General features: G+C 42.4%; 1 protein-coding gene across 1 annotated transcript in view; it reads left to right on the top strand.

Annotated features, from left to right (window-relative positions):
- Window positions 1-19,013, top strand: part of NAPEPLD (N-acyl phosphatidylethanolamine phospholipase D) — a 47,460-nt gene extending 28,447 nt beyond the window's left edge. Inside the window, exons 2-5 of the mRNA XM_040412493.1 lie at window positions 4,882-5,191; window positions 8,915-9,561; window positions 11,398-11,512; window positions 18,336-19,013. Coding sequence (XP_040268427.1) covers window positions 4,882-5,191; window positions 8,915-9,561; window positions 11,398-11,512; window positions 18,336-18,464 — 1,201 coding nt within the window. The 3' untranslated portion in view covers window positions 18,465-19,013. The remainder of the gene's footprint in view (window positions 1-4,881; window positions 5,192-8,914; window positions 9,562-11,397; window positions 11,513-18,335) is intronic.
- Window positions 19,014-23,150: the final 4,137 nt, after the last annotated feature.

Raw genomic sequence — 23,150 nt, 5'->3', positions numbered from 1 at the left:
ACAATATGGTGCAATTGAAAACGGCTCCGTCCCCCATTGACTTTCGATGTAAGTCAAGACGGATCCATTTTGACTTAGACTTTTTTTTAAATGAATAATGCAAACAGATCCATTTTGAACAGATCTAAGCGTTTGCATTATTGGTGCAGATCCGTCTGTGCAGATACAAGACGGATCCGCACTGAACGCAGGTGTGAAAGTAGCCTTAGTTGCCGATAGCAACCAATCAGATTCCACCTTTCATTTTCCAAAGGAGCTGTCAAAAATGAAAGGTGGAATCTGATTGGTTGCTATGGTCAACTAAGCCAGTTCTAAAAATGTTGTATTTCATGTGGATACCTGAATACCATGGATATAACCAAAATCACTAAAATAAACTGGCCTAAATGGGAGGAAGTGCTCAAAAAACCCAAACACTGTAGCGTGTTTATAACCAGGGGAGCAATTCCGCCGCATGTGATCCATTGCTAGCAGCAATCCCCAGCAAAAATGCATACAATGGAGTATGTCGGCAGCGGGCCACATGTACCACAAAGGCATCCTACACAAGATGGAATAATGTGTGGATGAATATATACAAATACATAAATCACTGCAAAAGGTGTGCAACAATGATATGCAACTGACAATACTGGCTAAACCTCAGGCTGATGTTAAAAACTGAGACTTTAGCCAATGTATTCCAGTCAGGAACACAACGGAGCCCTTTTGCACCATCGTCAAGGTATCTCAGTGTGGCATGGGTCCTACCACTAGACTACCTATGGTGTGTGAACACGGTCTGAAAGGTGCTAAGATCCAACTCGCAGCCAAGCTCCCACATATCTCCATAGTGAGATCACTCATGCAGTGGGAGAAGGGATAAGGCTAGAATGTTACTAGCATATAACTGACAGAAAAAGGGGAAATTTGTCTTCCATTTCCTTTTTTTTCTCCTTGAAGGCTATGTACACCTTTTGGGGGCATTTTTTAAAATTCGTCTTTATTAAAAATAAGGAGCCCTTTATTCTGTAGAGAGTTGAGATGCTCTAGTAGCACCCTTTGGATTTTCTGTCTTTTCCGTCAGACCAGTTGCTGATGGTCTCCTTATCTCTGCTCTCTGACCTCCTAAACACTCATTATAGCTCAGTTCTTATCCTTCTAATGTGTTTATGACCTCTCAGTAGTTTAGAGATGAGGCTTATTAGATGATGTCACAAAGTGAAAGTACCAGTTACACCGCTAGAAAAACAGTTAACCCTTTTTGACAGAATGGCTCAATATTTTTAATAAAGGCCAATTGAAAAAATTATTTTTAGCCAAAAATGAGTAACATGCAATCATTAAAGAAAATTGCCTCTGAAGGTGTATATAGTACACACAAGGATAACAAACTTTGTGATATAGCTTGTTAAAATGAAGTCTTTCTGTTATTAGCGACCTCAAAATCCCTGTGTACTTGGCTGCTCTGTAACTGTAATTCTGAACTCACTTAAAAGCACTAGAGTTTGTCACAGAGGGATCACTCTACACAGGGGAGAGATACTGGCCCAGATTTACTAAGCCTTTAGATAGGGTACGCTTAGACAGGCTAGAGTTATCACAGAGGTTTAGGCTGAACGATAAATCTGCTGCAGGGATAGACCCTTTTCAAGTCTATTGGTTTTCTTACTTTGAGACAGAGTTTTACAACAGAATTGCACCAAACTTTTTATGCAGTATGGTGCATCTTAGGCACGCCCCCATTCCCATCAATCTCCACCCATTTTCTGCTAAGCCCTACCTCTTTTCAGACATGACAGGAGAAAAAACATAGAGGCCCTAGATCAGGCATCCTTCAACTGCGGCCCTCCAGCTGTTGCAAAACTACAACTCCCAGCGTGCCCGAACAGCCTACAGGTATCAGTCTACAGCAGGACATTGTGGGAGTTGTAGTTTTACAACAGCTGGAGGGCCGCAGTTTGAGGATGCCTGCCCTAGATGCACCAAATTGCACCACTTTTTGGAAAGATTTTTTGTGCATATACATTAGTAAATCGGGTGATTCTGTGGGGGAAGGGTGACGAGGCTTCTCATTCAGGACCCAGTACTCATTCATTAGGTGCAGACACCATATTGTGGGCTGGGAGACAAAGTGCAGTGCAGAGTCCGGGTGAATATTAGGAAAACTGGCAATTAGAGGTTGAGCCTGAAGGGGTAGAAAACAGATTTAAAAATGCCTGATAACGGTAATATTTGGGTTGTAAATCCTGATCTTGCTTAAGCATACCCACTTATCTGAAAAGGAAATCTTGTTGCTAATTCTTTGAAGCGGCATTCACTATTCATCTATTCTACATGTACTAGTGTGTCACCTCAAGCCATTGTAATGCATGAATACTATACATGGCAGTTCACATCTGTATACTCATTCCAGTTCTCCTACTACCGTATGTGTTCACAATCTGCCATGGAATGAATAGAAAGCATGGAGGAGATAAGTTACTGATGTTAATAGGGATGGAGGTTTTGTGTGAAGCTATGTCACATCTGCTAGTAGTAGGCAAGACCTGACAATGCACAACGTCTTGTTGGGAACCCATTGTGTCTTCCCACTAAATAAAATATGTCAACACAACCTCCAGATTGGCCATGTTAGGAGCGTCATAGTCCCTGGTTACAGGGACTATACCCATTCTATGAAAAAAAAGTTGAGGTGCTACATGTAAAGATTCTTAAAAAGGATATGCTAAACATTTAAGATGATTTATTTGCATTAGAAAGAACAATCATTCCTTTAGTGGCAGCCAGGGTGGATTTGATTTAAATCACTAGTCAGTAAGGCTTGATTTAAATCATAGTTTTCTACATAAAGACTAATTCTTGCTGGTATAACTTATAATATGCAAGTAGATGAAGATTTGTAGAATAACAACTTTTCATATTACTTTGATTAGGTTGATTCTGTATTCATAGGTTTGTAGAAGTTAGGATTAAGGTATTTTTCTCAACTCTGTTCATGTTATAACATTTTTGCTGTGAAGAAGAGGCATGTGATCTCTGCTGAGTCAAATTCAGTTTTGAGAACTGCAAAAGTAAACCAAGCATCTGTGATAATATCTTGTAGGCAGAGAAACTGCCCAATAATCTTACAAAAACCTCTGGAAGAGCATGAAATTGTGAATGGACTAATGGAATTTATTTACCAAAAAAATTAAACATATACAGCCTTATTCTACATAATTAAAAAACTAATCTTTATTTCATGATGGAATAACCTTTGGATGGTAATATATTTTCCTCAAAAAGCATTTTATATAAAAAAAAAAATCTGATTTAAATTAGGGCTGCACGATAAATCGAAAAAATAATCGAATCGCGATAATCGGCAAATGCGATATGGCGATTTGGCTGGCCCGAAAATGCCGCGATTATATATGAAGGGGCCCCGCGCACATAACTGGCTTTGTGTGTAAAGTATTTTACTAGTGTGTGAAACAATCTCTCTCCCATTGATAACAGGTCCAGCCTCTGTACTCACTTTCACGATGAATGCACTGCAGCGAACGGCAGCGAGCGAGCGGGCCGGCCGGCACTTAGTAACGCTCCTGCTTCCTGAAGTGGGAGGAGCGTTACTAAGTGACATCAGTCACGCGCCGCTGCCGCTCGCTGTAGTGCATTCATAGTGACAGTGAGTACAGAGGCTGGCCATGTTATCAATAGGAGAGAGCTTGTTTTACACACTAGTAAAATACTTTACACACAAAGCCAGTTATGTGCGCAGTTTAGGACACATGAGGGGACACATAGGGCCATGAGGGGGACCAGCATAAGTTGCTATATGTCTTATGCGGCCCCCCCTCATGGCCCTATGTATCATAGCACACATCCCCTATAACAGCGTCATCCACAGATCCCCCATAACAGCGTCCTCCACAGATCCCCCACATAACAGTGTCCTCCACAGATCCCCCATAACAGCGTCCTCCACAGATCCCCCATAACAGCGTCCTCCACAGATCCCCCATAACAGCGTCCTCCACAGATCCCCCACATAAGTGTCCTCCACAGATCCCCCACAACACAGCGTCATCCACAGATCCCCCACAACACAGCGTCATCCACAGATCCCCCACAACACAGCGTCATCCACAGATCCCCCACAACACAGCGTCATCCACAGATCCCCCACAACACAGCGTCATCCACAGATCCCCCACAACACAGCGTCATCCACAGATCCCCCACAACACAGCGTCATCCACAGATCCCCCACAACACAGCGTCATCCACAGATCCCCCACAACACAGCGTCATCCACAGATCCCTCACAACACAGCGTCATCCACAGATCCCCCACAACACAGCGTCATCCACAGATCCCCCACAACACAGCGTCATCCACAGATCCCCCACAACACAGCGTCATCCACAGATCCCCCACAACACAGCGTCATCCACAGATCCCCCACAACACAGCGTCATCCACAGATCCCCCACAACAGCGTCATCCACAGATCCCCCACAACAGTGCCATCCACAGATCCCCCACAACAGTGCCATCCACAGATCCCCCACAACAGTGCCATCCACAGATCCCCCACAACAGTGCATCATCCACAGATCCCCCATAACAGTGCCATCCACAGATCCCCTATAACTATGTCATACCCAGCCGCGTCAGCGGCTCATATGGGAAAATCCAAGCAAATAGACCTCTAGCACAATTCCCTTAAAATATCGCATATCGTTATCGCAATTTTTAGGGCCCTAATCGCAATCACACAAAATTCCCATATCGTGCAGCCCTAATTTAAATTTAAAAAAATCATATTTTTTTTTATTTTATTTTTTTAAATCATTGATTTTTATCCACCCTGGTGGCAGCTAAACATGTATACTTACTACTCGGTATCATCTTAGATTACAGAAGGTGTTAGAAGGAGATCACAACGACGATGAAGGTTTAACCTCCACCAACCAGTACCCAAAAGAGACAGTACGGAAACGTCAGAACTCAACCCGCAGCTCCAGAAGTAGTGACTCCTCTCATTCTTCAAGAAAGAGCTTCAAGCTGGATGTCAGATTAGAAGAAGATGTTACCAAGTCGATCAAGAGTAAAAATGGTAGATTCATCAACCCTTGGCCCACATGGAAGAGCCCTTCTCTTAGAAGTGTTATGAAATGGGTTGTAACTGAGAAAGACAACAGCAGTGTGCCAAGTTCAAAAGAGGTATTTCCTATGTCCACCTGCAGTGGCCAATGGGTGCACAAATTTAAAGGTAATGCCTCCATAAACTTGTCCAACCATTGGCCACTGTTGCCCTATATGTTGACCACAGATGAATCACTGACCACCATTCCTTACTCTCCTAATACTTTTGTTAGGATTGTATCCAATGCTGGGTTACTGAACAGCCTGGACTCCAGACTGACACATTTTACACTACACTGATACATTGCAGCTGACTTTCAGGAAAGATATTTGTGCTGCTGATGTATTTATCTCATAGAGCAGCGGTCCCCAACCGCCGGGCCGCGGCCCAAGACCGGGCCCTGGGAGATATGTTGCCGGGCCGCAGAGGAGAGAGGAGCGCAGACAACATGCACGCCCGACGCGTACATGTTGCCAACATTAGTGGAGACGGAGGGAGGGAATCCCTCCCTCCCATGACGCGGCCTCCCCACCCCACCCAGTCCCTGGAAAAATTGTCTTACATGAAACTGGTCCTTGGTGCAAAAAAGGTTGGGGACCACTGTCCTAGAGGATTATGTCCACTGGATACAATTGTAGCAAATAATAATAATAGAGGAACAGCACAACATAAGGTCATAAGAATAGATGCTCCAGAATTGTCATTTCATGTGGAATACAATAATTTACTAAAACAGATAGATCAGGAGTGATGACAGGTCCTCTTTACCACCTAACTGTTTTGCCTGAGTCCAGCTCCGGCTGTGGGAAAAGTTCTTACCTGTTCTGCCTGAGCTGAGCTGGGGCAGAAAGTGGAGGGGGGAGCGCTGCCTTTAGATGCTGATATCTCCTGAATGGTAGCAGCTAGAAACATGCAACTGGTCTTGTTTACAAGACCAAAATGACAGCATTAGTTTCAGCCAAACAAGAGAAATCACTGTCAGAAATCAAGTTGGGAATAATTACAGGTAAAACCTGCTTTCACTTTCACCTTCATTCACTGCATCCTGATTTCTATCAGTGATATCTTCCCATATACTGAACAGATTGCTGTCATTCTGGTATCGTCTGAAAGCTTGGAATGTCTCTAGCTGACCAGAGATATGAACAGCTAAAGCAGCTGCCCCCTCCCCTTCAGTCTGGAGGAGAATGAGAGCAGCTATAAAGCTGACAGGCTGCAGGAGGAGAGAAAAAACTGTAAAAAAGCATAGATGTGATGTGGTATTATAATCAGTGTACAGACCCACATAATAAAATTTTTATTTTTACCACACGGTGAAAGCCATAAATAAATTTCACAAAATAAATGCTATTTTTTTTATCTTTCCACCTAAAAAAATAAATAAATACTTATTTAACACACTATATACCCCAAAAATGGTTCCTAAAAAACCTACAACTCATCCCACAAAATAAAAAATTTAGAAGAAAAATTTAAAAAGTTATGACTGCTAGAACACAATGGGAGAAAATATTTTTGGTCTGTAAGGCTAAAATTAATGGTCACTAAGGGGTTAAAAATGCATTAGTGACCCTGGAGTTGTGCGCCAACAACATTTACTGCAGACACACATTACAAATCTACAATAAAAAAGTGACATTTTTGGGAGGGTATTTCCAATTTTAACATGACTGTTAGGAGGTTAAAGATATTGTCCAGCGGACCTATGGAGGGAAGCATTGTTACCTGCTCCCTGATACACTGTTCCAACTCCCTCTACTGCATTCCAGTTCCCACTTGCTAACTTCTAGAATGGACAGGGGTCATGTGTGCTAATGTTCGGCAGGGAAGGGGGGCTGTCCAAAAGTGTTTGAATACCGTTTTAAGGCAGGTGTTTCTCACAATGTAGGCATTGCCTCCATGTCTTTCTCTATTTGGTGAATCATGTTACAGCCTCTCTCATTCCTTAAAGGTGTTGTCCAGGATTTTCATATTGATGGGCTATCCTCAGGATAGGCCTTTAAAGGGCTTCTGTCACCCCACTAAACATTGTAGATGTGACGTCATCGGCGCAGGCGCATTGAGGATGGAGCGGCCGAGCGAGCGTCCGCCTCTCAGTGCGCCTGCGCCGACTGAATACCGTTACGGCGCGAGATCTTGATAGCAGACAGGACCAGCCAGAGGACGATCCCGTCCGTTGGCCCTGTCAATCAGCATGCGGAGGGGGTGTCTTTAGGATAGGAGGATGCGGCTGCTACCAGCAAGTAGCCGCCCTACTTGCTGGTAGCAAGTTAATTTGCATATTTTAAAACTACGTTTTTAACAAAATCTGCTGAACAGAAATGATTAATTACAGTATGTATGCAAAAATCGCATTATAGGCATTCTAAGTAACCAAAAAAAAAAAAAACTGTTTAGTGGGGTGACAGAAGCCATTTAATAACAGATTGGCGAGGGTTCAACACCCTGCATCACTCACAATCAGCTGTTTTGCTGTACCTCTGGCATCAGAAGTCAACGGTGGAACTAGACAACTCTGTCCATTGTTTAGTGGACACAGCTAGTAACGTCAACGTTGCTGCCATGCTTTTTGTGGGATAACCCCTTTAACATAGCAGTAAGGAATTATAGGGGTTGTGCAGCCGTTAATATTGATGACCAGCCATCAGGATAGGTCATCAATATCTGTTAGTGGGGGTCTGAAACCCGGCACCCCCGCCAATTAGTTGTGAGACGAGGCAGTGCTAAATGCAAGCTCCACTTCTTGGTCATCACACTACGACTCGTCTCCTGTGAAGCGGTGGTGTAGTGCAATTACAAGCACTTGAATGGAGCGGGTACTTGTGTCAGGCCTCATGCACACAAATGTATTTTCATTCTGTGTCTGTTCCGTTTTTTTTTGTGGACCATATACGGAACCATTCATTTCAATGGGTTTGCAAAAAAAACAGAAGGTACTCCGTGTGCATTCCATTTCCGTATGTCCGTATTTCCGTTCCGCAAAAAAATAGAACATGTCCTATTATTCTCCGCATTACGGACAAGGATAGGACTGATCTGTTAGGGGCCAGTTGTTCCGGTCCGCAAAATACAGAATGCACACGGATGTCATCCGTATTTTTTGTAGATCCGTTTTATGCGGACCGCAAAATACATACGGCCGTGTGCATGAGGCCTAACACTGCTATTCCGAAATACAGTGCAGGGTAATGGACAGGAAGCGGCGCTCGCATGGAGCCCAGCCCCCTCTTCAAATAGCTGATCGGCGGGGATTTCGGGTGTCACACCCTCGCCAATCTGATATTCATTACCTATCCTGACGATAGCTCATCAATATTAATGGCTGGACAGCCCCTTTAAATTTGGAACTTCTCCTTTAGGGTACATTCACATGACCATGTTTTGCAGACCGCAAAACACTTGTGGATACCGGCCACTTGTGTTCCACATAACTAGTGTTGAGCGAACTTCTGTTTTAAGTTCGGCGTCTAAAGTTTGGCTTCCGGTTAGCGAAGAATCCCGATATGGATTCCGAATTCCGTTGTGGTCCGTGGTAGCGGAATCAATAATGGCCGATTATTGATTCCGCTACCACGGACCACAACGGAATTCGGAATCCATATCGGGATTCTTCGCTAACCGGAAGCCGAACTTTAGACGCCGAACTTAAAACAGAAGTTCGCTCAACACTACACATAACCCCTTAAAATTCTTCTGTACTTTTAATTCTTCAAATATATGGGTTTAGCATAGTATTTTAGATGTGATGTTTTGCATCATTTTGAATACATTTAAATATGTGAATCTTTTTTTCTTTTTAGGAACTTGACCGGGAACTTCCTGTTATTGAACCCTATTTTGTACAGCACCCTGAGCTTACTGGCAAAACAGAAAATGGCATAAGGATCACTTGGCTGGGCCATGCGTCTGTCATGGTGGAAATGGATGATTTGGTATTTCTTACTGATCCCGTCTTCAGTGAGAGAGCCTCTCCGTTTAGCTTTGCAGGTCCCAAACGGTTTCGAGGGCCACCGTGCACTATAGAGCAGCTTCCCAAAATAGATGCCGTTGTGATAAGCCACAATCACTATGATCACCTGGATTACGGCACTGTACTGGGCCTGAATGCCCGGTTTGGTACTGAGTTGAGATGGTTTGTTCCCTTGGGTCTCTTGACCTGGATGCAGAGCTGTGGCTGCGAAAATGTAATTGAACTGGACTGGTGGGAACAAAATTGTGTTCCTGGGCATGATGAAGTGACCTTTGTTTTTACCCCATGTCAACACTGGTGCAAGAGGACACCGTTTGATGACAACAAAGTTCTCTGGGGAAGCTGGTCTGTACTTGGACCCTCAAATAGGTTTTATTTTGCAGGAGATACTGGCTATTGTGCTGCATTTGAACAGATTGGAAAAAGATTTGGTCCTTTTGACGTAGCGGCAATTCCTATTGGAGCCTATGAACCAAGGTATGGCGTTCAATGCTAAAGCCAGGTTTCTAAATATACATGGGGGGGCATTTGCTATTAGATTTATGGCTCTTTTTGGTGAATATTTGTTGCATGTCATTTTGTAAATTTTGTGCCGTTTGCCTCTTTCACGCCACTTGACACCACTTTCCACAGTGTTCTATGTTTATGACAAGTGAATGGGTTTTCACCTGATTTAGACTACATTTATGTTGCAAAAACATCACAACCTACACCATACTCCCCCTGGTCTACTTTTACATATATAGGTGTAAACCACATTGCAGTCATGCCAAATATATTAAGGTGCGCTATTTCAAAAATGTGGCGCAGACACAAAAAGCAAAGACATACTTGAAAATGACACAAAATCAACCGTAAAAGATAAATGTCCCTATGGTGCTTCATTAAAGAGGAATTCTAGCACTGGGAGGCGGGCTTATGCCTTCCGAGCACTGCTTCTGCGACGTCCCCGTTCCTTGCTAATGCCGGCCTTCTGCACCTAATCACACCCCCATGTCCTTTGATTGACAGCGCAAGACTTGCCGGTCTAGCGCTGATATCCCGCGCCTGCGCACTCACATCCGCGCCGGCGCAAGCGCACTGGATCTTTTCCTTCCCGTCTTGTGTGTATGTACAGTGCGCACTCGCCATCATGGAAGCGAGTGCACAGGTGCATGATATCAGCGCTAGACCAGTGGGTCTAGTGCGTGCTGTCAATCAATGCACATGGGGGTGTGATTAGGTGCAGAAGGCCGGCATTTGCAAGGAACGGGGGCGTCACAGAAGCAGTGCTCGGAAGGCATAAGCCCGCCTCCCAGTGCTAGAATTCCTCATTTGCATATTTTTTTAATGTTGCTTTTTCGGCCATACATGAGAAATAAAGGTGTGGGTTTTGTCTGCGTCATCGGCCCCACCAGGATATATGCCTGGTAGGGTAGGCTTGAAACCGGGTGACAGAGCCTCTTTAAAGCATGGGCGTGACCTTTGCTGGCAGGCTTAAAGAGGGAGGGAGGACTGGAAAGTGTGCCCATCCAATGTAAATGTGGATACTCGTGCTCAGTAAATTCTCTGGAGAATACCTGATGTCTAGTCATTTACTTTAGGACTAAGTGTTATCTTTATATAACTGTTTTCACTTGCTGAGGTCCACACATAGCATTTATATGTAATTAGGCCCCCTAGCTACCAAAGCAAAATTACAATTTTGATGTGTCAGGGGTCTTTAGGCCCCCTCAGGTGCGACTGGCACCTCTGCATTCCCTATAGTCATGCCATTGCTTCCATTATTCAGTGGATTGTAAACCAATATTTCCTGGCCTTCCATGCTACTATTAGCCACCCTAGAGCCTTCCATTTGAGGTATACCAGCCTGGCAAACAACAAGCATTTGGCACATGCTGAGTGAATGGGGTCTATGGATATATTTAGTGTATGTGCCAGGAGCTTTCCCATTCCATACCCCAAACCTGCCACATTGAACATGGCATCTAATCTGCATGCAACATGTTATAGAGCAGGAGGAGCTGAGCAGATTGATATAGTGTTTTGTGGGAAAACATTCTGTACAACTTGTCATTTTTATTTTTCTAATCTCTGTCTGTTCATGGCATGTTGGATTTCTTCTTTGCTGGAAAAAAATGTTGACACTTCATTGTCATAGACAGTGAGGCATATCTCATGTACACTACAGAGAAGATGTACAAGTGACGTAGAACTGACTGCAACATGCAGGACTTTTCTCTCCCCTATTTTTGCGGAACCTGTGACTGAAGCCCCAAACAGAGCCTCCAGTGCAGTTGTGAAATATTTTTTTTTGTTTTTTGTTTTTTTTAGGTGGTTTATGAAAAGCCAGCACATTGACCCAGAAGACGCAGTAAGAGTCCATGCTGATGTTCGTGCCAAGAAATCTGTTGGAATTCACTGGGGAACTTTTGCTTTAGCAAACGAGGTTTGTCCTAGCCTATATTTGTCATTCTAAATTGAATTGCCATACAATTGCATCGAAAATCAAAATGCCCATAGGCTGTAGACTTAAACGCTATGTACACCTTCGGGGGTAAATATTTTTTATGATTGCATTTTACTGGGCTTAGGGCTCTTTCACACTTGCGTTGTCCGGATCCGGCGTGTACTCCATTTGCCGGAATTAGACGCCAGATCCGGAAAAACGCAAGTGAACTGACAGCATTTGAAGACGGATCCGTCTTCAAAATGCGTTCAGTGTTACTATGGCAGCCAGGACGCTATTAAAGTCCTGGTTGCCGTAGTAGTAGTGGGGAGCGGGGGAGCAGTATACTTACAGTCCGTGCGGCTCCCGGGGCGCTCCAGAATGACGTCAGGGTGCCCCATGTGCATGGATGACGTGTCCATGTGATCACGTCATCCATGCGCGTGGGGCGCCCTGACGTCACTCTGGAGCGCCCGGGGAGCCGCACGGACGGTAAGTATACTGCTCCCCCGCTCCCCACTACACTTTACCATGGTTGCCAGGACTTTAGCGTCCTGGGAGCCATGGTAACCATTCAGAAAAAGCTAAACGTCGGATCCGGCAATGCGCCGAAACGACGTTTAGCTTAAGGCCGGATCCGGATTAATGCCTTTCAATGGGCATTAATTCCGGATCCGGCCTTGCAGCAAGTGTTCAGGATTTTTGGCCGGAGCAAAAAGCGCAGCATGCTGCGGTATTTTCTCCGGCCAAAAAACGTTCCGGTCCGGAACTGAAGACATCCTGATGCATCCTGAACAGATTTCTTTCCATTCAGAATGCATTAGGATAAAACTGATCAGGATTCTTCCGGCATAGAGCCCCGACGACGGAACTCTATGCCGGAAGAAAAGAACGCAGGTGTGAAAGGGCCCTTAAAATCATTTTTTCAATTGGCTTTTGCTAAAAATATTTAGCAGATTTGTCATAAAGCGATAACTTCTGCCTAGCTGTGAGAATCGTACTTTCACTTTGCGCCGGTCATCTAATAAGCCTCATCTCTAAATTACCAATAGCTTATTTTAAGCCACATTGAGCTATAATGAGCGTTTATGAGATGACTGATAAGGGGACATCAACTAAGCTGCCTGACGGAACACAGAGCATGCTACTAGAGAATGTAAAGGCTCTACAAAAAAAGGGGCTCAAAAGTTTTAAAGACGATGGAAAAAAATAGATTTTAGCGCAAAATGCCCCCCAAAGGTGTCCTTAGCCTTTAAGAATGTTTCTGTCAACTTCCACATATGAAGTCGCAAAAGCAAGTGACATTGGCCCACCCTATTCTGTTGAACACGGTTTTGATTGGTGGACAACATGTTATAGAGAAGTAGCTAAGCAGATTGATATATAGTTTTGTGGGAAAGATTCTGTATAAATTGTCTTTTATTCATTTAAATTCCTGCACCGTCTATAGATTTGCCTGCCAGTGGCAGCTTCCGATCGGAACCCCAGCAGTGTAATCGCGGGGCTCTGATCGGTTACCATGGCAGCCATGGCTGAAGCCCTGGCTGCCATGGTAATCTCCCTGCTGCTGTGTGCACTATGCACAGGGCAGCAGGCAGAGTGTGAAGTCCTATTCACACTAATATAGCTCTATTAGGGTGAATAGGACAAGGGATTAAAATACCCCAGGTTCTAGTCCCTAAGGGGGGAAATAGTTATTAAAGGATAACTGTCTTTTTTTTTTTTTTATGGAGTATTGGATTGTGGTGATTAATATCTCCTTGGTGGCCCTATTTAAACTTTTCACTGTGTATTCAATTTCCCCTTAATTCAACAGTTTAGTTCCCTCTACTGCCTACTTTTACCTTTGCTTAACCACTTTACGTCCGCCCATAGGATATAAACGTCCTATGGGTGGATCTCTATTTCTGAAAGCACGTTTTAAAACGTCCGTTCAGAAATAGCAGCTGCACGCTAATCGTGCAGCTGCTGATCAAGTTGCCCGCTGTCAGTGACAGCAGGGCAACCCAGAGAGAAGGCAGGGACAGTTCCCAGGTGTCCCTGCCTTCTGGATCGCTGCATACACAGCGCTCACCGAGCGCTGTGTATGCAGAGCAGGAAGCGCTATGCGCTTCCTGTTCCGGCCCGGCGATCATGTGACCACCGAGACCGGAGAGTGCAGGAGCTGTGTGAGGTCTTTCAGAGACCTCGATCAGCCCTGCTCTGAGGCTGTACAGCGCAGAATTACGCTGTACAGCCTCTCTGGGGGGGTGCATTTCTTCTGTAACTGGGGCTACTATGTCAGCCCCAGTTACAGGAGAAATCAACATTGAAAAAAAAAAAAAAAAGTGAAGTAAATGTCCCCCAGAGGTCTTGTATGACCTTATGGGGGACTAAAAGTGTAAAATAATAAAAAATAAAATAAAAGGTTGGAAAAAAAAAAAAAGTTTCACATGTAAAAAAAAAAAAAGTCCCCAAGTAAGGAATGAAAAAAAAAAGTTAAAAATAGAAAAAATAAAATAAAATAGACATATTTGGTATTGCCGCGTCTGTAAAAACCAGCTCTATAAAAATATCACATGAGCTAACCCCTCAGTTGAACACCGTAAAAAAAAAAAACTGTGTCAAAACAAGCAATTTTTGTCACCTTGCATCACAAAAGGTGCAACACCAAGTGATCAAAAACGCGTATGTCCCACAAAATAGTACCAATAAAACCGTCACCTCATCCCGCAAAAAATGAGCCCCTACATAAGAAAATCTCTCAAAAAATAAAAAAACTATAGCTCTCAGAACATGGACACATTAAAACATTATTTTTTTGTTTCAAAAATGCTATTATTGTGTAAAACTTTAATAAATGAGAAAAAGTATACATATTAGGTATCGCCACGTCCGTAACAATCTGCTCTATAAAAATGTCACTTGACTGAACCCCTCAGGTGAACGCTGTAAAAATAAATAAATAGAAACTGTGCTAAAACAACCAATTTTTTTGTCACCTTGCCCCATAAAGTGTTATAATGAATGATCAAAAAATCATATGTACCCAAAAATAGTACTACTAAAACTGGCACCTTATCCCCTAGTTTCCAAAATGGGGTCACTTCTTGGGAGTTTCTACTGTAAGGGTGCATCAGGGGGCTTCAAATGGGACATGGCATCTAAAAACCATGTGGAGTTCCTTTTCTTCTGCGCCCTGCCGTGTTCCCATACAGCAGTTTATGACCACATGTGGGGTGTTTCTGTAAAACGCAGAATCTGTGTAATAAATATTGAGTTTTGTTTGGCTGTTAACCATCGATGTGTTAAAGAAAAAAATTTATTAAAATGGAAAATCTGCCCAAAAAGTGAAATTTAAAAATTTGATCTCCATTTTCTTTTAATTCTTGTGGAACGCCTAAAGGGTTAACAAAGTTTGTAAAATCGGTTTTGAATACCTTGAGGGGTGTAGTTTCTACAATGGGGTCATTTATGGGGGTATCCACTATGTAGGCCCCACAAAGTGACTTCAGACCTGAACTGGTCCTTAAAAAGTGGGTTTTGGCAATTTTCTTAAAAATTTGAAGAATTGCTTCTAAACTTCTAAGCCTTCTTACGTCCTAAAAAAATAAAATTACATTTCCAAAATGATGCCAACATAAAGTAGACATATGGGGAATGTTAAGTAATAAATATTTTATGAGGTATCACTTTCTGTTTTAAAAGCAGAGAAATCGAAATTTAATTTTTGGGTAAATTTGGGATTTTTTCATAAATAAAGGTGAAATATTTTGACTCAAATTTATGACTATCATGAAGTACAATGTGTCACGAGAAAACAGTCTCTGAATGACTTGGATAAATAAAGGCGTTCCAAAGTTATTACCACATAAAGTGAGATATGTCAGTTTTGCAAAATTTGGCCTGGTCAGGAAGGGGGCAAATGGCCCAGATGGCAGGTGGTTAAAATCAGGTTGCTATGCAGATCTGTCCTCTGTGTTGAAGGACGGTTAAAATCAGGTTGCTATGCAGGTCTGTCCTCTGTGTTGAAGGACGGAGGACTCAGAAGCACACAGCCTGCAAGGTCAGATTACTGACAGCCAGGGACTGTAGGTAAATGATTAAAGCCAGGTCCTCCCCAGCAGCTGATAACAGTGCCTGGGCTGTGTGCACTTCTCCCTGTCCTTGCGCTTGGCAGACGCTCCCTCACTCAGCAGAGCTGGAGAAGTAGAGTCGAAGCAGCGCACAACAGGGAAGGGAGATCTGCCATCTGCTCAGTGTATAAATGAAAGCAACATGTGGTAAGAGGACCCCTTTGTGCTGCAGGAGATTAACCCTTTAGGGGGGAGGGCTCTGGTTACTGACACTTTTGGGGGGCTATTGTTACTGGCTAGTGAGGGCAGGCGGGATTAGCCTCAGGGTGAGGGCAGTGGCGGCCATCTTAACTGAATAGTGAAATTACATTTTTATGCAGACTGGTTGCCAAGGGCTGAATCTTATTAAATATGGGGTAAGTCAGTCTAATAGTAACTGATTCTGGAATATCATGTTATTAGTAACTACATATATGAAAATTGAAATTAGGGTCTAAATGTGACAGTTATCCTTTAAATAAAAAAAATAAAAAACACCAAAATATTAAGTTTAAATCACCCCCTTTCCCAATTTTACATATAAATATATAAACAATAAATAAATAAACATATTACATATTGCCACGTTCGAAAAGTCCAAGCTATTAAAATATCTCCTATGCGGTGAACGCCATAACAAAAAAAACAAAAAACAAAACTGCGATTCGCCATTTTTTGGTCACCTTGTCCCCCCAAAAAATAGGATAGGACTGTTCTATCACAAGTCGGATGTTCCATAAAATGCGGAATGCACGCAACTTTTTTGGTGTTTTATATTTTTCACGTGGTATCGAATGGTATTGAGTTTCACAATACTTTTTTATGGTATCGAAATCAAATCAAAATTTGGATATTATGACAACCCTAGTCTACAAATCGTGCTACATCACCTTATGGAGGAGGCAAAAGGCAGCATGGCTGGCATCAGCAGACCCCAGTGATGAATTCCTAGGACTCACACCCTGTGTGATAAACTCATTACACCCCTCACCTGTGACATGATTTGGACTCTGGTGTTGCCTCTTGTGTTATCACCACCCTTAAGATGTCCAGCTGCCCTTATCCCTGGCAACACAATGATGCCTTCCTCCATGGCCTCACAATCCAATGGAGCCATGCCTCTAGCATGTGCAACCCCCTTGCCAGAGGGGTAGCTTTCATATTTTCTGACAGCTTTAGGTCTAGACGCTTAACATATAGGTTGACACACTTTGTGACGTCACCTCCCGCCGTGCTCTCATCCTTTGCACTGATGTTCTACAGGGGCCCCACCAGCTCATGTCCCTAACAATCAGCCTTGACTCCTAGATGACTCAGTCCTGGTTGATTTCCCCAATGCAGTGATTGTCATCCCCGGTATCATCATGCCTGCAGTGTCATCATCCACAATGAAGCCTTAAAGGGGATGCCTCCTGCCACTATTACAGCCCTGTGCAAGCACTCGAAAGCTGGGTTAGCACATTGTAGAATGGATGTATATATTTGGTAAGGAAATGTTCACACTGGAAATCAAGTGAAAAAATCTGCTTTTATTTTTAGACCTGATGCAAACATTTTAAATGCAGAGCATTGCCAATCCTTTTTAGATTTCTCTCTTTTTTTTTTATTGAGGGTAGATTCACACAACTTTGCATTTTGCAGTCTGCAAAATACGTATGATATTCATGTTGCATCCCTTTTTTATGCAGACTCATTTACTAAGCATGTTGCGCCAAAATTATGGTGTAAAGTGCGCCAAAAGAATGGCATTTTGATTGGCGCCAAATATATCAACAGTTTTCTCCCGAATTTTCACCATAAAGAATGCGTCACGCCAGAAATGAGTTATAAATGTCAAAGTGAGCAGGGCTAACAAAGTGGCGCATATTACGCCTCATTTATCATCCTCTTATCAGCAGAAATGGCTCAAATTGTTGTGGACAATTAAGACAGCTTATGTGGTGGTGTTTTGTGTAAAAAGTCGCGTTTATGGCATAAAGATGTGACTTTTTGTCAAAAAGTTGCATTTATGGAAAGTAAAACCAACTCATCGTGGGAGCAAGTGATAGGTAAGTAATAAAACAGGATGCATTTATTTTTATCTAATATAAATGAGCCAAACAACAGGGTTTTATCAGGAAATTCACATTAAAAAACAAAACAATAACTAAAACGTCCCGAGTCTAAGACAAAAGTCTCATTTTACCATTGGAAATGTCGCAAATATGCTTCAAATGTCGCATTTTAGTGCCATTGGCATTAAAATGTCACAAATCGAGAGAAATAGATGGATAATCAAGTTTATATTTTTTAAAAAGTCACATTTTAAAAGTGGTGTACACCTTTTGATATATGAGGTGAAACAAATCGCCACTTTTGATTTGTAATGTTGGTATTTTTTTTGGCGCAAATGACGCCATTATTGATAAATGTCCCCCAGTGACTTCAATGGGCCCGTGGTCCGCATTTTCAGCCACGAATAGTACATGTTTTATCCTTTGCGGAATGGACATACGGATGTGGAAAGCATGTGGAAGACACACGGGCGTTTTGTGGTCAGCAAATTACATGTAGTCGCATGAATGCCCCCTAATTCTGCATGTAAATCCACAGATTCAGATCAGATTACTACGGCATTATTATGGGGGGTTTCTGAGTTAGGTTATTACATATTCACATTCTCTCTTACTTTTTCATAATTTTAGATATATGCAAACAAATTTGTAATAAGTGTTTGTCTGCCCTTGTAGCATTACCTGGACCCGCCAATAAAACTAAAAGAAGCCCTCGAGCAGTACGGCCTTACTTCAGAAGACTTCTTTGTCATGAACCATGGAGACTCCAGACTCCTGAACACAGACCGTGATAATGAAGGATAAGTGAAGACCCGACTGAAATGATTTGTATTGAGACGCAGTTTTTTATCCTAAGAAGATTTTGGCTATACTTTTTCCCAATGGCCTACACCAAAGTGTATTTAGACACTGACATGGGATCGATCAATTTAGTTAACCATTGATTTACTTGAATAATAAAAAAAAAATTATAATTTGATTTCTTAACCATGGTCTTCCAACCATTTTACTCTGGTCTAGCACATTAGCTGTGTGCATATTGCTTTCTGACTAAACTTTTTTTAAAAGAATTGTGCCTTTTCTAGAACAGAACCTTCTGTGACATGTACTGTACGTTATTGCCTGTGCTCACATGCAGCATGTACATTGTTTAGCTGTATTGTGCTATTTTACCCTCATACTACTGCAGCGGAGCTGTAATCTTGACATCATCCGTACTGTACCTGTATATATCCGCTAGAGCTCAATGCAGCTCTAACTAGGGCGCCTACTTCAGAATAGCACTGTATTTCTCTTTCATTTCAATGAACAGAACAAGTTTTACTGGTACACAGTTTTGAAGTGAACAAACTGGTCCCTAAGGCTGGGTTCAGACCTGAGCGTTCGGGATGTCGCGCTCTGTATGCGCGATTCTACGGCGTCTGACATACGCGGCTCCGGAACAAGCGAACGCCTATTGTCGCGCGTTCCCGCTAAGTCTATGTACGGGAACGCGCGACAAAACGCCCCAAAGAAGCTCAAGAACTTTTTTGAGCGTCGGGCGTTTTACAGCGCGTAGGAACGCGCTGTAAAACGCTCAGGTCTGAACCCAGCCTAACAGGTACTTGTCTTGTGATACCTCTTTTGTAACACACTCGTTTTCAGAACTAATTAAAGTCTGTGAGGCCATTTTTTAATGGCCAGTAAATAGTGGTCGATGTAAAAATAGGGCATGTCTTTTTTTTTTTCTTTTTTTTTTCCTGTTTTCATAGCCAGACGGACCACATTGAAATCAATGGACCCATTTTTAACTGCCATTAAAAACGGGTACACTGTGTAAAAAAGAAGGGGGAAAAAAAAGCATCTTTCAGGGGTTCAAATGAAAAAAATTAATACTCACCTCATCCACTGTGACCTCACATGATCACACAGGGAGTGTCAAGTCCTGCTGTCTGCAGTGAGGAGCGAGTGACCCACAATTTTTATTTTTTCTGCATAAGCAGAATAGGAGCCATGAAGGAGGGCATTATTCCTACACTGCACCATACTGGGGAATTAATTATACTGGGGGGCATTATGAGGGCACTTCAGGGGTTGGGATTAGAGATGCGCAAATTTCATATTTTGAAATTCGTTCACGCTTTGGTGGTAAAAGCAGAATTGTGTTATGGATTCCCTCACCACGGACCATAATGCAATTCTATGACGGAATGCATAATGGAATGCCTTTAGAGGCATTTCGTTATTCATTCCGTCATAATAGAAGTCTATGGGCTGCAAAACGGATCCGTCCTATTTCCGTTATGCAGGGGAGTCCTCTCCTGCCTCTAAAGGCATTCCGTTTTGCATTCCGTCATAAAATTGCGTTATAGTCCATAGTAACGGAAACCATAATGCAATTCTGCTTTTACCATCAAACGAAGTGTGAACGAATTTCATAACATGAAATTCGCTCATCTCTAGTTGTGATGTTAAACATGAAATTCAACCATTTTTAATGGCCGTTAATAACGGCCAAACAAAATGAATAGACAGAAAGAAAATGGGCATTTTTATCACTGTCATGTAAATGTACCTTTAGGCCCTATTCACACTGTAAGGGCTCATTCAGACGACCATATCCGTTTTTGCGGTTCACAAACTACAAATCTACAAAACACGGATACCGGCCACAAAATGTGGAACACAACGGCCAGCCCTATGATAAAAGTGCCTTCTCAAACAGCTGATCAGCAGGGGTCCCAGGCGTCGGACCCCCACCGATCAGATACTGGTGACCTATTCAGAGAATAGTTGAAATATCTCAGAAAAACCCTTTACATGTTGTAATATATCCAAATAGATAAAATTAGGATCTTTCTCATCTTCCAGTAGTCTGTGTAGTCTGTTTTAGATAGGTGCACAAAGCTTCTCAGACCTATGAGGCCGCATACATTTACCAATATATGTGCCAGAAAAAGAAGCCGAGCTCCTCGCTGGTGTAGCTTCATTTCCTGGCACACAGCCCTCCAGAAGAGGATGCTCTAGATTTATTATGTGCCTCTAATAATGCTGGTGCATTATTTCTTATATATATACAGTACAGACCAAAAGTTTGGACAGACCTTCTCATTCAAAGAGTTTTCTTTATTTTCATGACTATGAAGGCATCAAAACTATGAATTAACACATGTGGAATTATATACATAACAAAAAAGTGTGAAACAACTGAAAATATGTCATATTCTAGGTTCTTCAAAGTAGCCACCTTTTGCTTTGATTACTGCTTTGCACACTCTTGGCATTCTCTTGATGAGCTTCAAGAGGTAGTCCCCTGAAATGGTCTTCCAACAGTCTTGAAGGAGTTCCCAGAGATGCTTAGCACTTGTTGGCCCTTTTGCCTTCACTCGGCGGTCCAGCTCACCCCAAACCATCTCGATTGGGTTCAGGTCCGGTGACTTTAGAGGCCAGGTCATCTGGCGCAGCACCCCATCACTCTCCTTCATGGTCAAATAGCCCTTACTTTCAAAGTTTTCCCAATTTTTCGGCTGACTGACTGACCTTCATTTCTTAAAGTAATGATGGCCACTCGTTTTTCTTTACTTAGCTGCTTTTTTCTTGCCATAATACAAATTCTAACAGTCTATTCAGTAGGACTATCAGCTGTGTATCCACCTGACTTCTCAACGCCACTGATGGTCCCAACCCCATTTATAAGGCAAGAAATCCCACTTATTAAACCTGACAGGGCACACCTGTGAAGTGAAAACCATTTCATGGGACTACCTCTTGAAGCTCATCAAGAGAATGCCAAGAGTGTGCAAAGTAGTAATCAAAGCAAAAGGTGGCTACTTTGAAGAACTTTCACACTTGTTTGTTATGTATATAATTCCACATGTGTTAATTCTTAGTTTTGATGCCTTCATAGTCATGAAAATAAAGAAAACTCTTTGAATGAGAAGGTGTGTCCAAACTATTGGTCTGTACTGTATATATATACTTTCTTATATAGAGTGGTATTAGAAACACAAGTCTTAATACATCCCTCTGATATATTAGGATGGTTTACAGACATGAGCGCAGGGTAAGCAATGAAAATGATACTACTGAATCTAAGCTTTCCTCTACCTCAAAATGATATTTAACTAGTGCGCTCTTTCCTCTGAAATAAAGTGTGATTAATTCTTATCTGGTTTTACGTTATTTTTACATCCTTTAAGGTTTGCCAGGTAAATCTTTTGTTTGCCTGCACAACTGTTGGTCACTGCCTTCCTACAATGCAGGTACATATGACATATCTAAGCGCATGGTCTAACGTGCTTAGATGTTGGAAATATTATAAAGCGGACCTGTCACCTCTCCTGCAACTACTTGCATTTCCCATGTAAAAAACTATTCTGGAGCATCTATTCTCATGACCGTGTTGTGCCATTCCTTTATTATTCCTACTAGTTCATGAAGGAATTGCTAGCAGTCTGCAGTAAAGGTCTAGATGGGTGTTACCAGTTGGAGATGTGCCCCTGCACAGTGACACTATTCAGTCAGTGCTGCCAGTGACAAGAAACACCCCCAACTGGTAAAATCCTGTTGCAGATAGGAATAGTAGAGGAACTACACAACATTGTCATGGGAAAAGATGCACCAGAAACAGACATGCCAAGAGAAGTTACAGGTTCTCTTTAAAGGGTACCTGTCCCTTATTAGTTGAAACAAAAATGTAAAATACAAATAAAACTAAGTTCATTCAACCATTTTTCTTTAGTTTTTGATGTTGCATCATAAATGCAGATTGGTATTGGTAATAAGGGTCAGCTCCGTAGACTACCGGCCTTTATTAGTAGTGGGCAGTGTACAGTGTGCAGGGTCTTGTCCATACAGAAAGGTATTTCAGGCTATCCTAGCAGTGCCTAGGCCGGCCGGCAGCTCATGTATATCAACTGTAAAGATAATAAATAACAAGTCCCTGTAGAATGGAAGCTCCTTTCTAAAGGAGAAAAAAATGTGCAAATACAGACTAATGTATGTATAGATTATTGATTGATCGGAAAGTTTGGTAGTATTAGAATGTATGTAAAAAAAACATGGACATGGCTGAATGTACGATACTGAAGTAATAGAGAAAGTTATAAAGAAATAATGAAAAACAAGTCTTGCTAATTGCTTGTCGAGGTCCTAACCTCACTTTCTCCATCCCCCTCCCTATGACCGACAGGGTCAGCTAACAGCGCCCTCTCGTAGCCCATAGGGGCTATGCACCACAGTGAGGCTACCTGCAGACGAGTGCGGGTGAACGCACACATTTGCGTGAGGATCTGTGTGCATTTCTGCAGCATATCCACTCCAAAATCCGCAATGTCTTAACAGCATTTTTGGATCGGTCTTGATGATGCGGTTTTACCACAGATCTCATCTTTCCATTGAAAAGGGTGAAATCCGCAGCTAAAACCACAAACATAATTGACATCCTATTAAATTTGAAAACCACAACGCAGGTCAATTTCCGCATGACAAAAATCTGCAAAGTGTACATAA

Source organism: Bufo bufo, chromosome 1 (assembly GCF_905171765.1).
Source record: "Bufo bufo chromosome 1, aBufBuf1.1, whole genome shotgun sequence".
Classification (NCBI taxonomy): Eukaryota; Metazoa; Chordata; class Amphibia; order Anura; family Bufonidae; genus Bufo; species Bufo bufo.
Note: the sequence above shows the minus strand (reverse complement) of the source record. Positions and strands in the feature narration are given on the sequence as shown.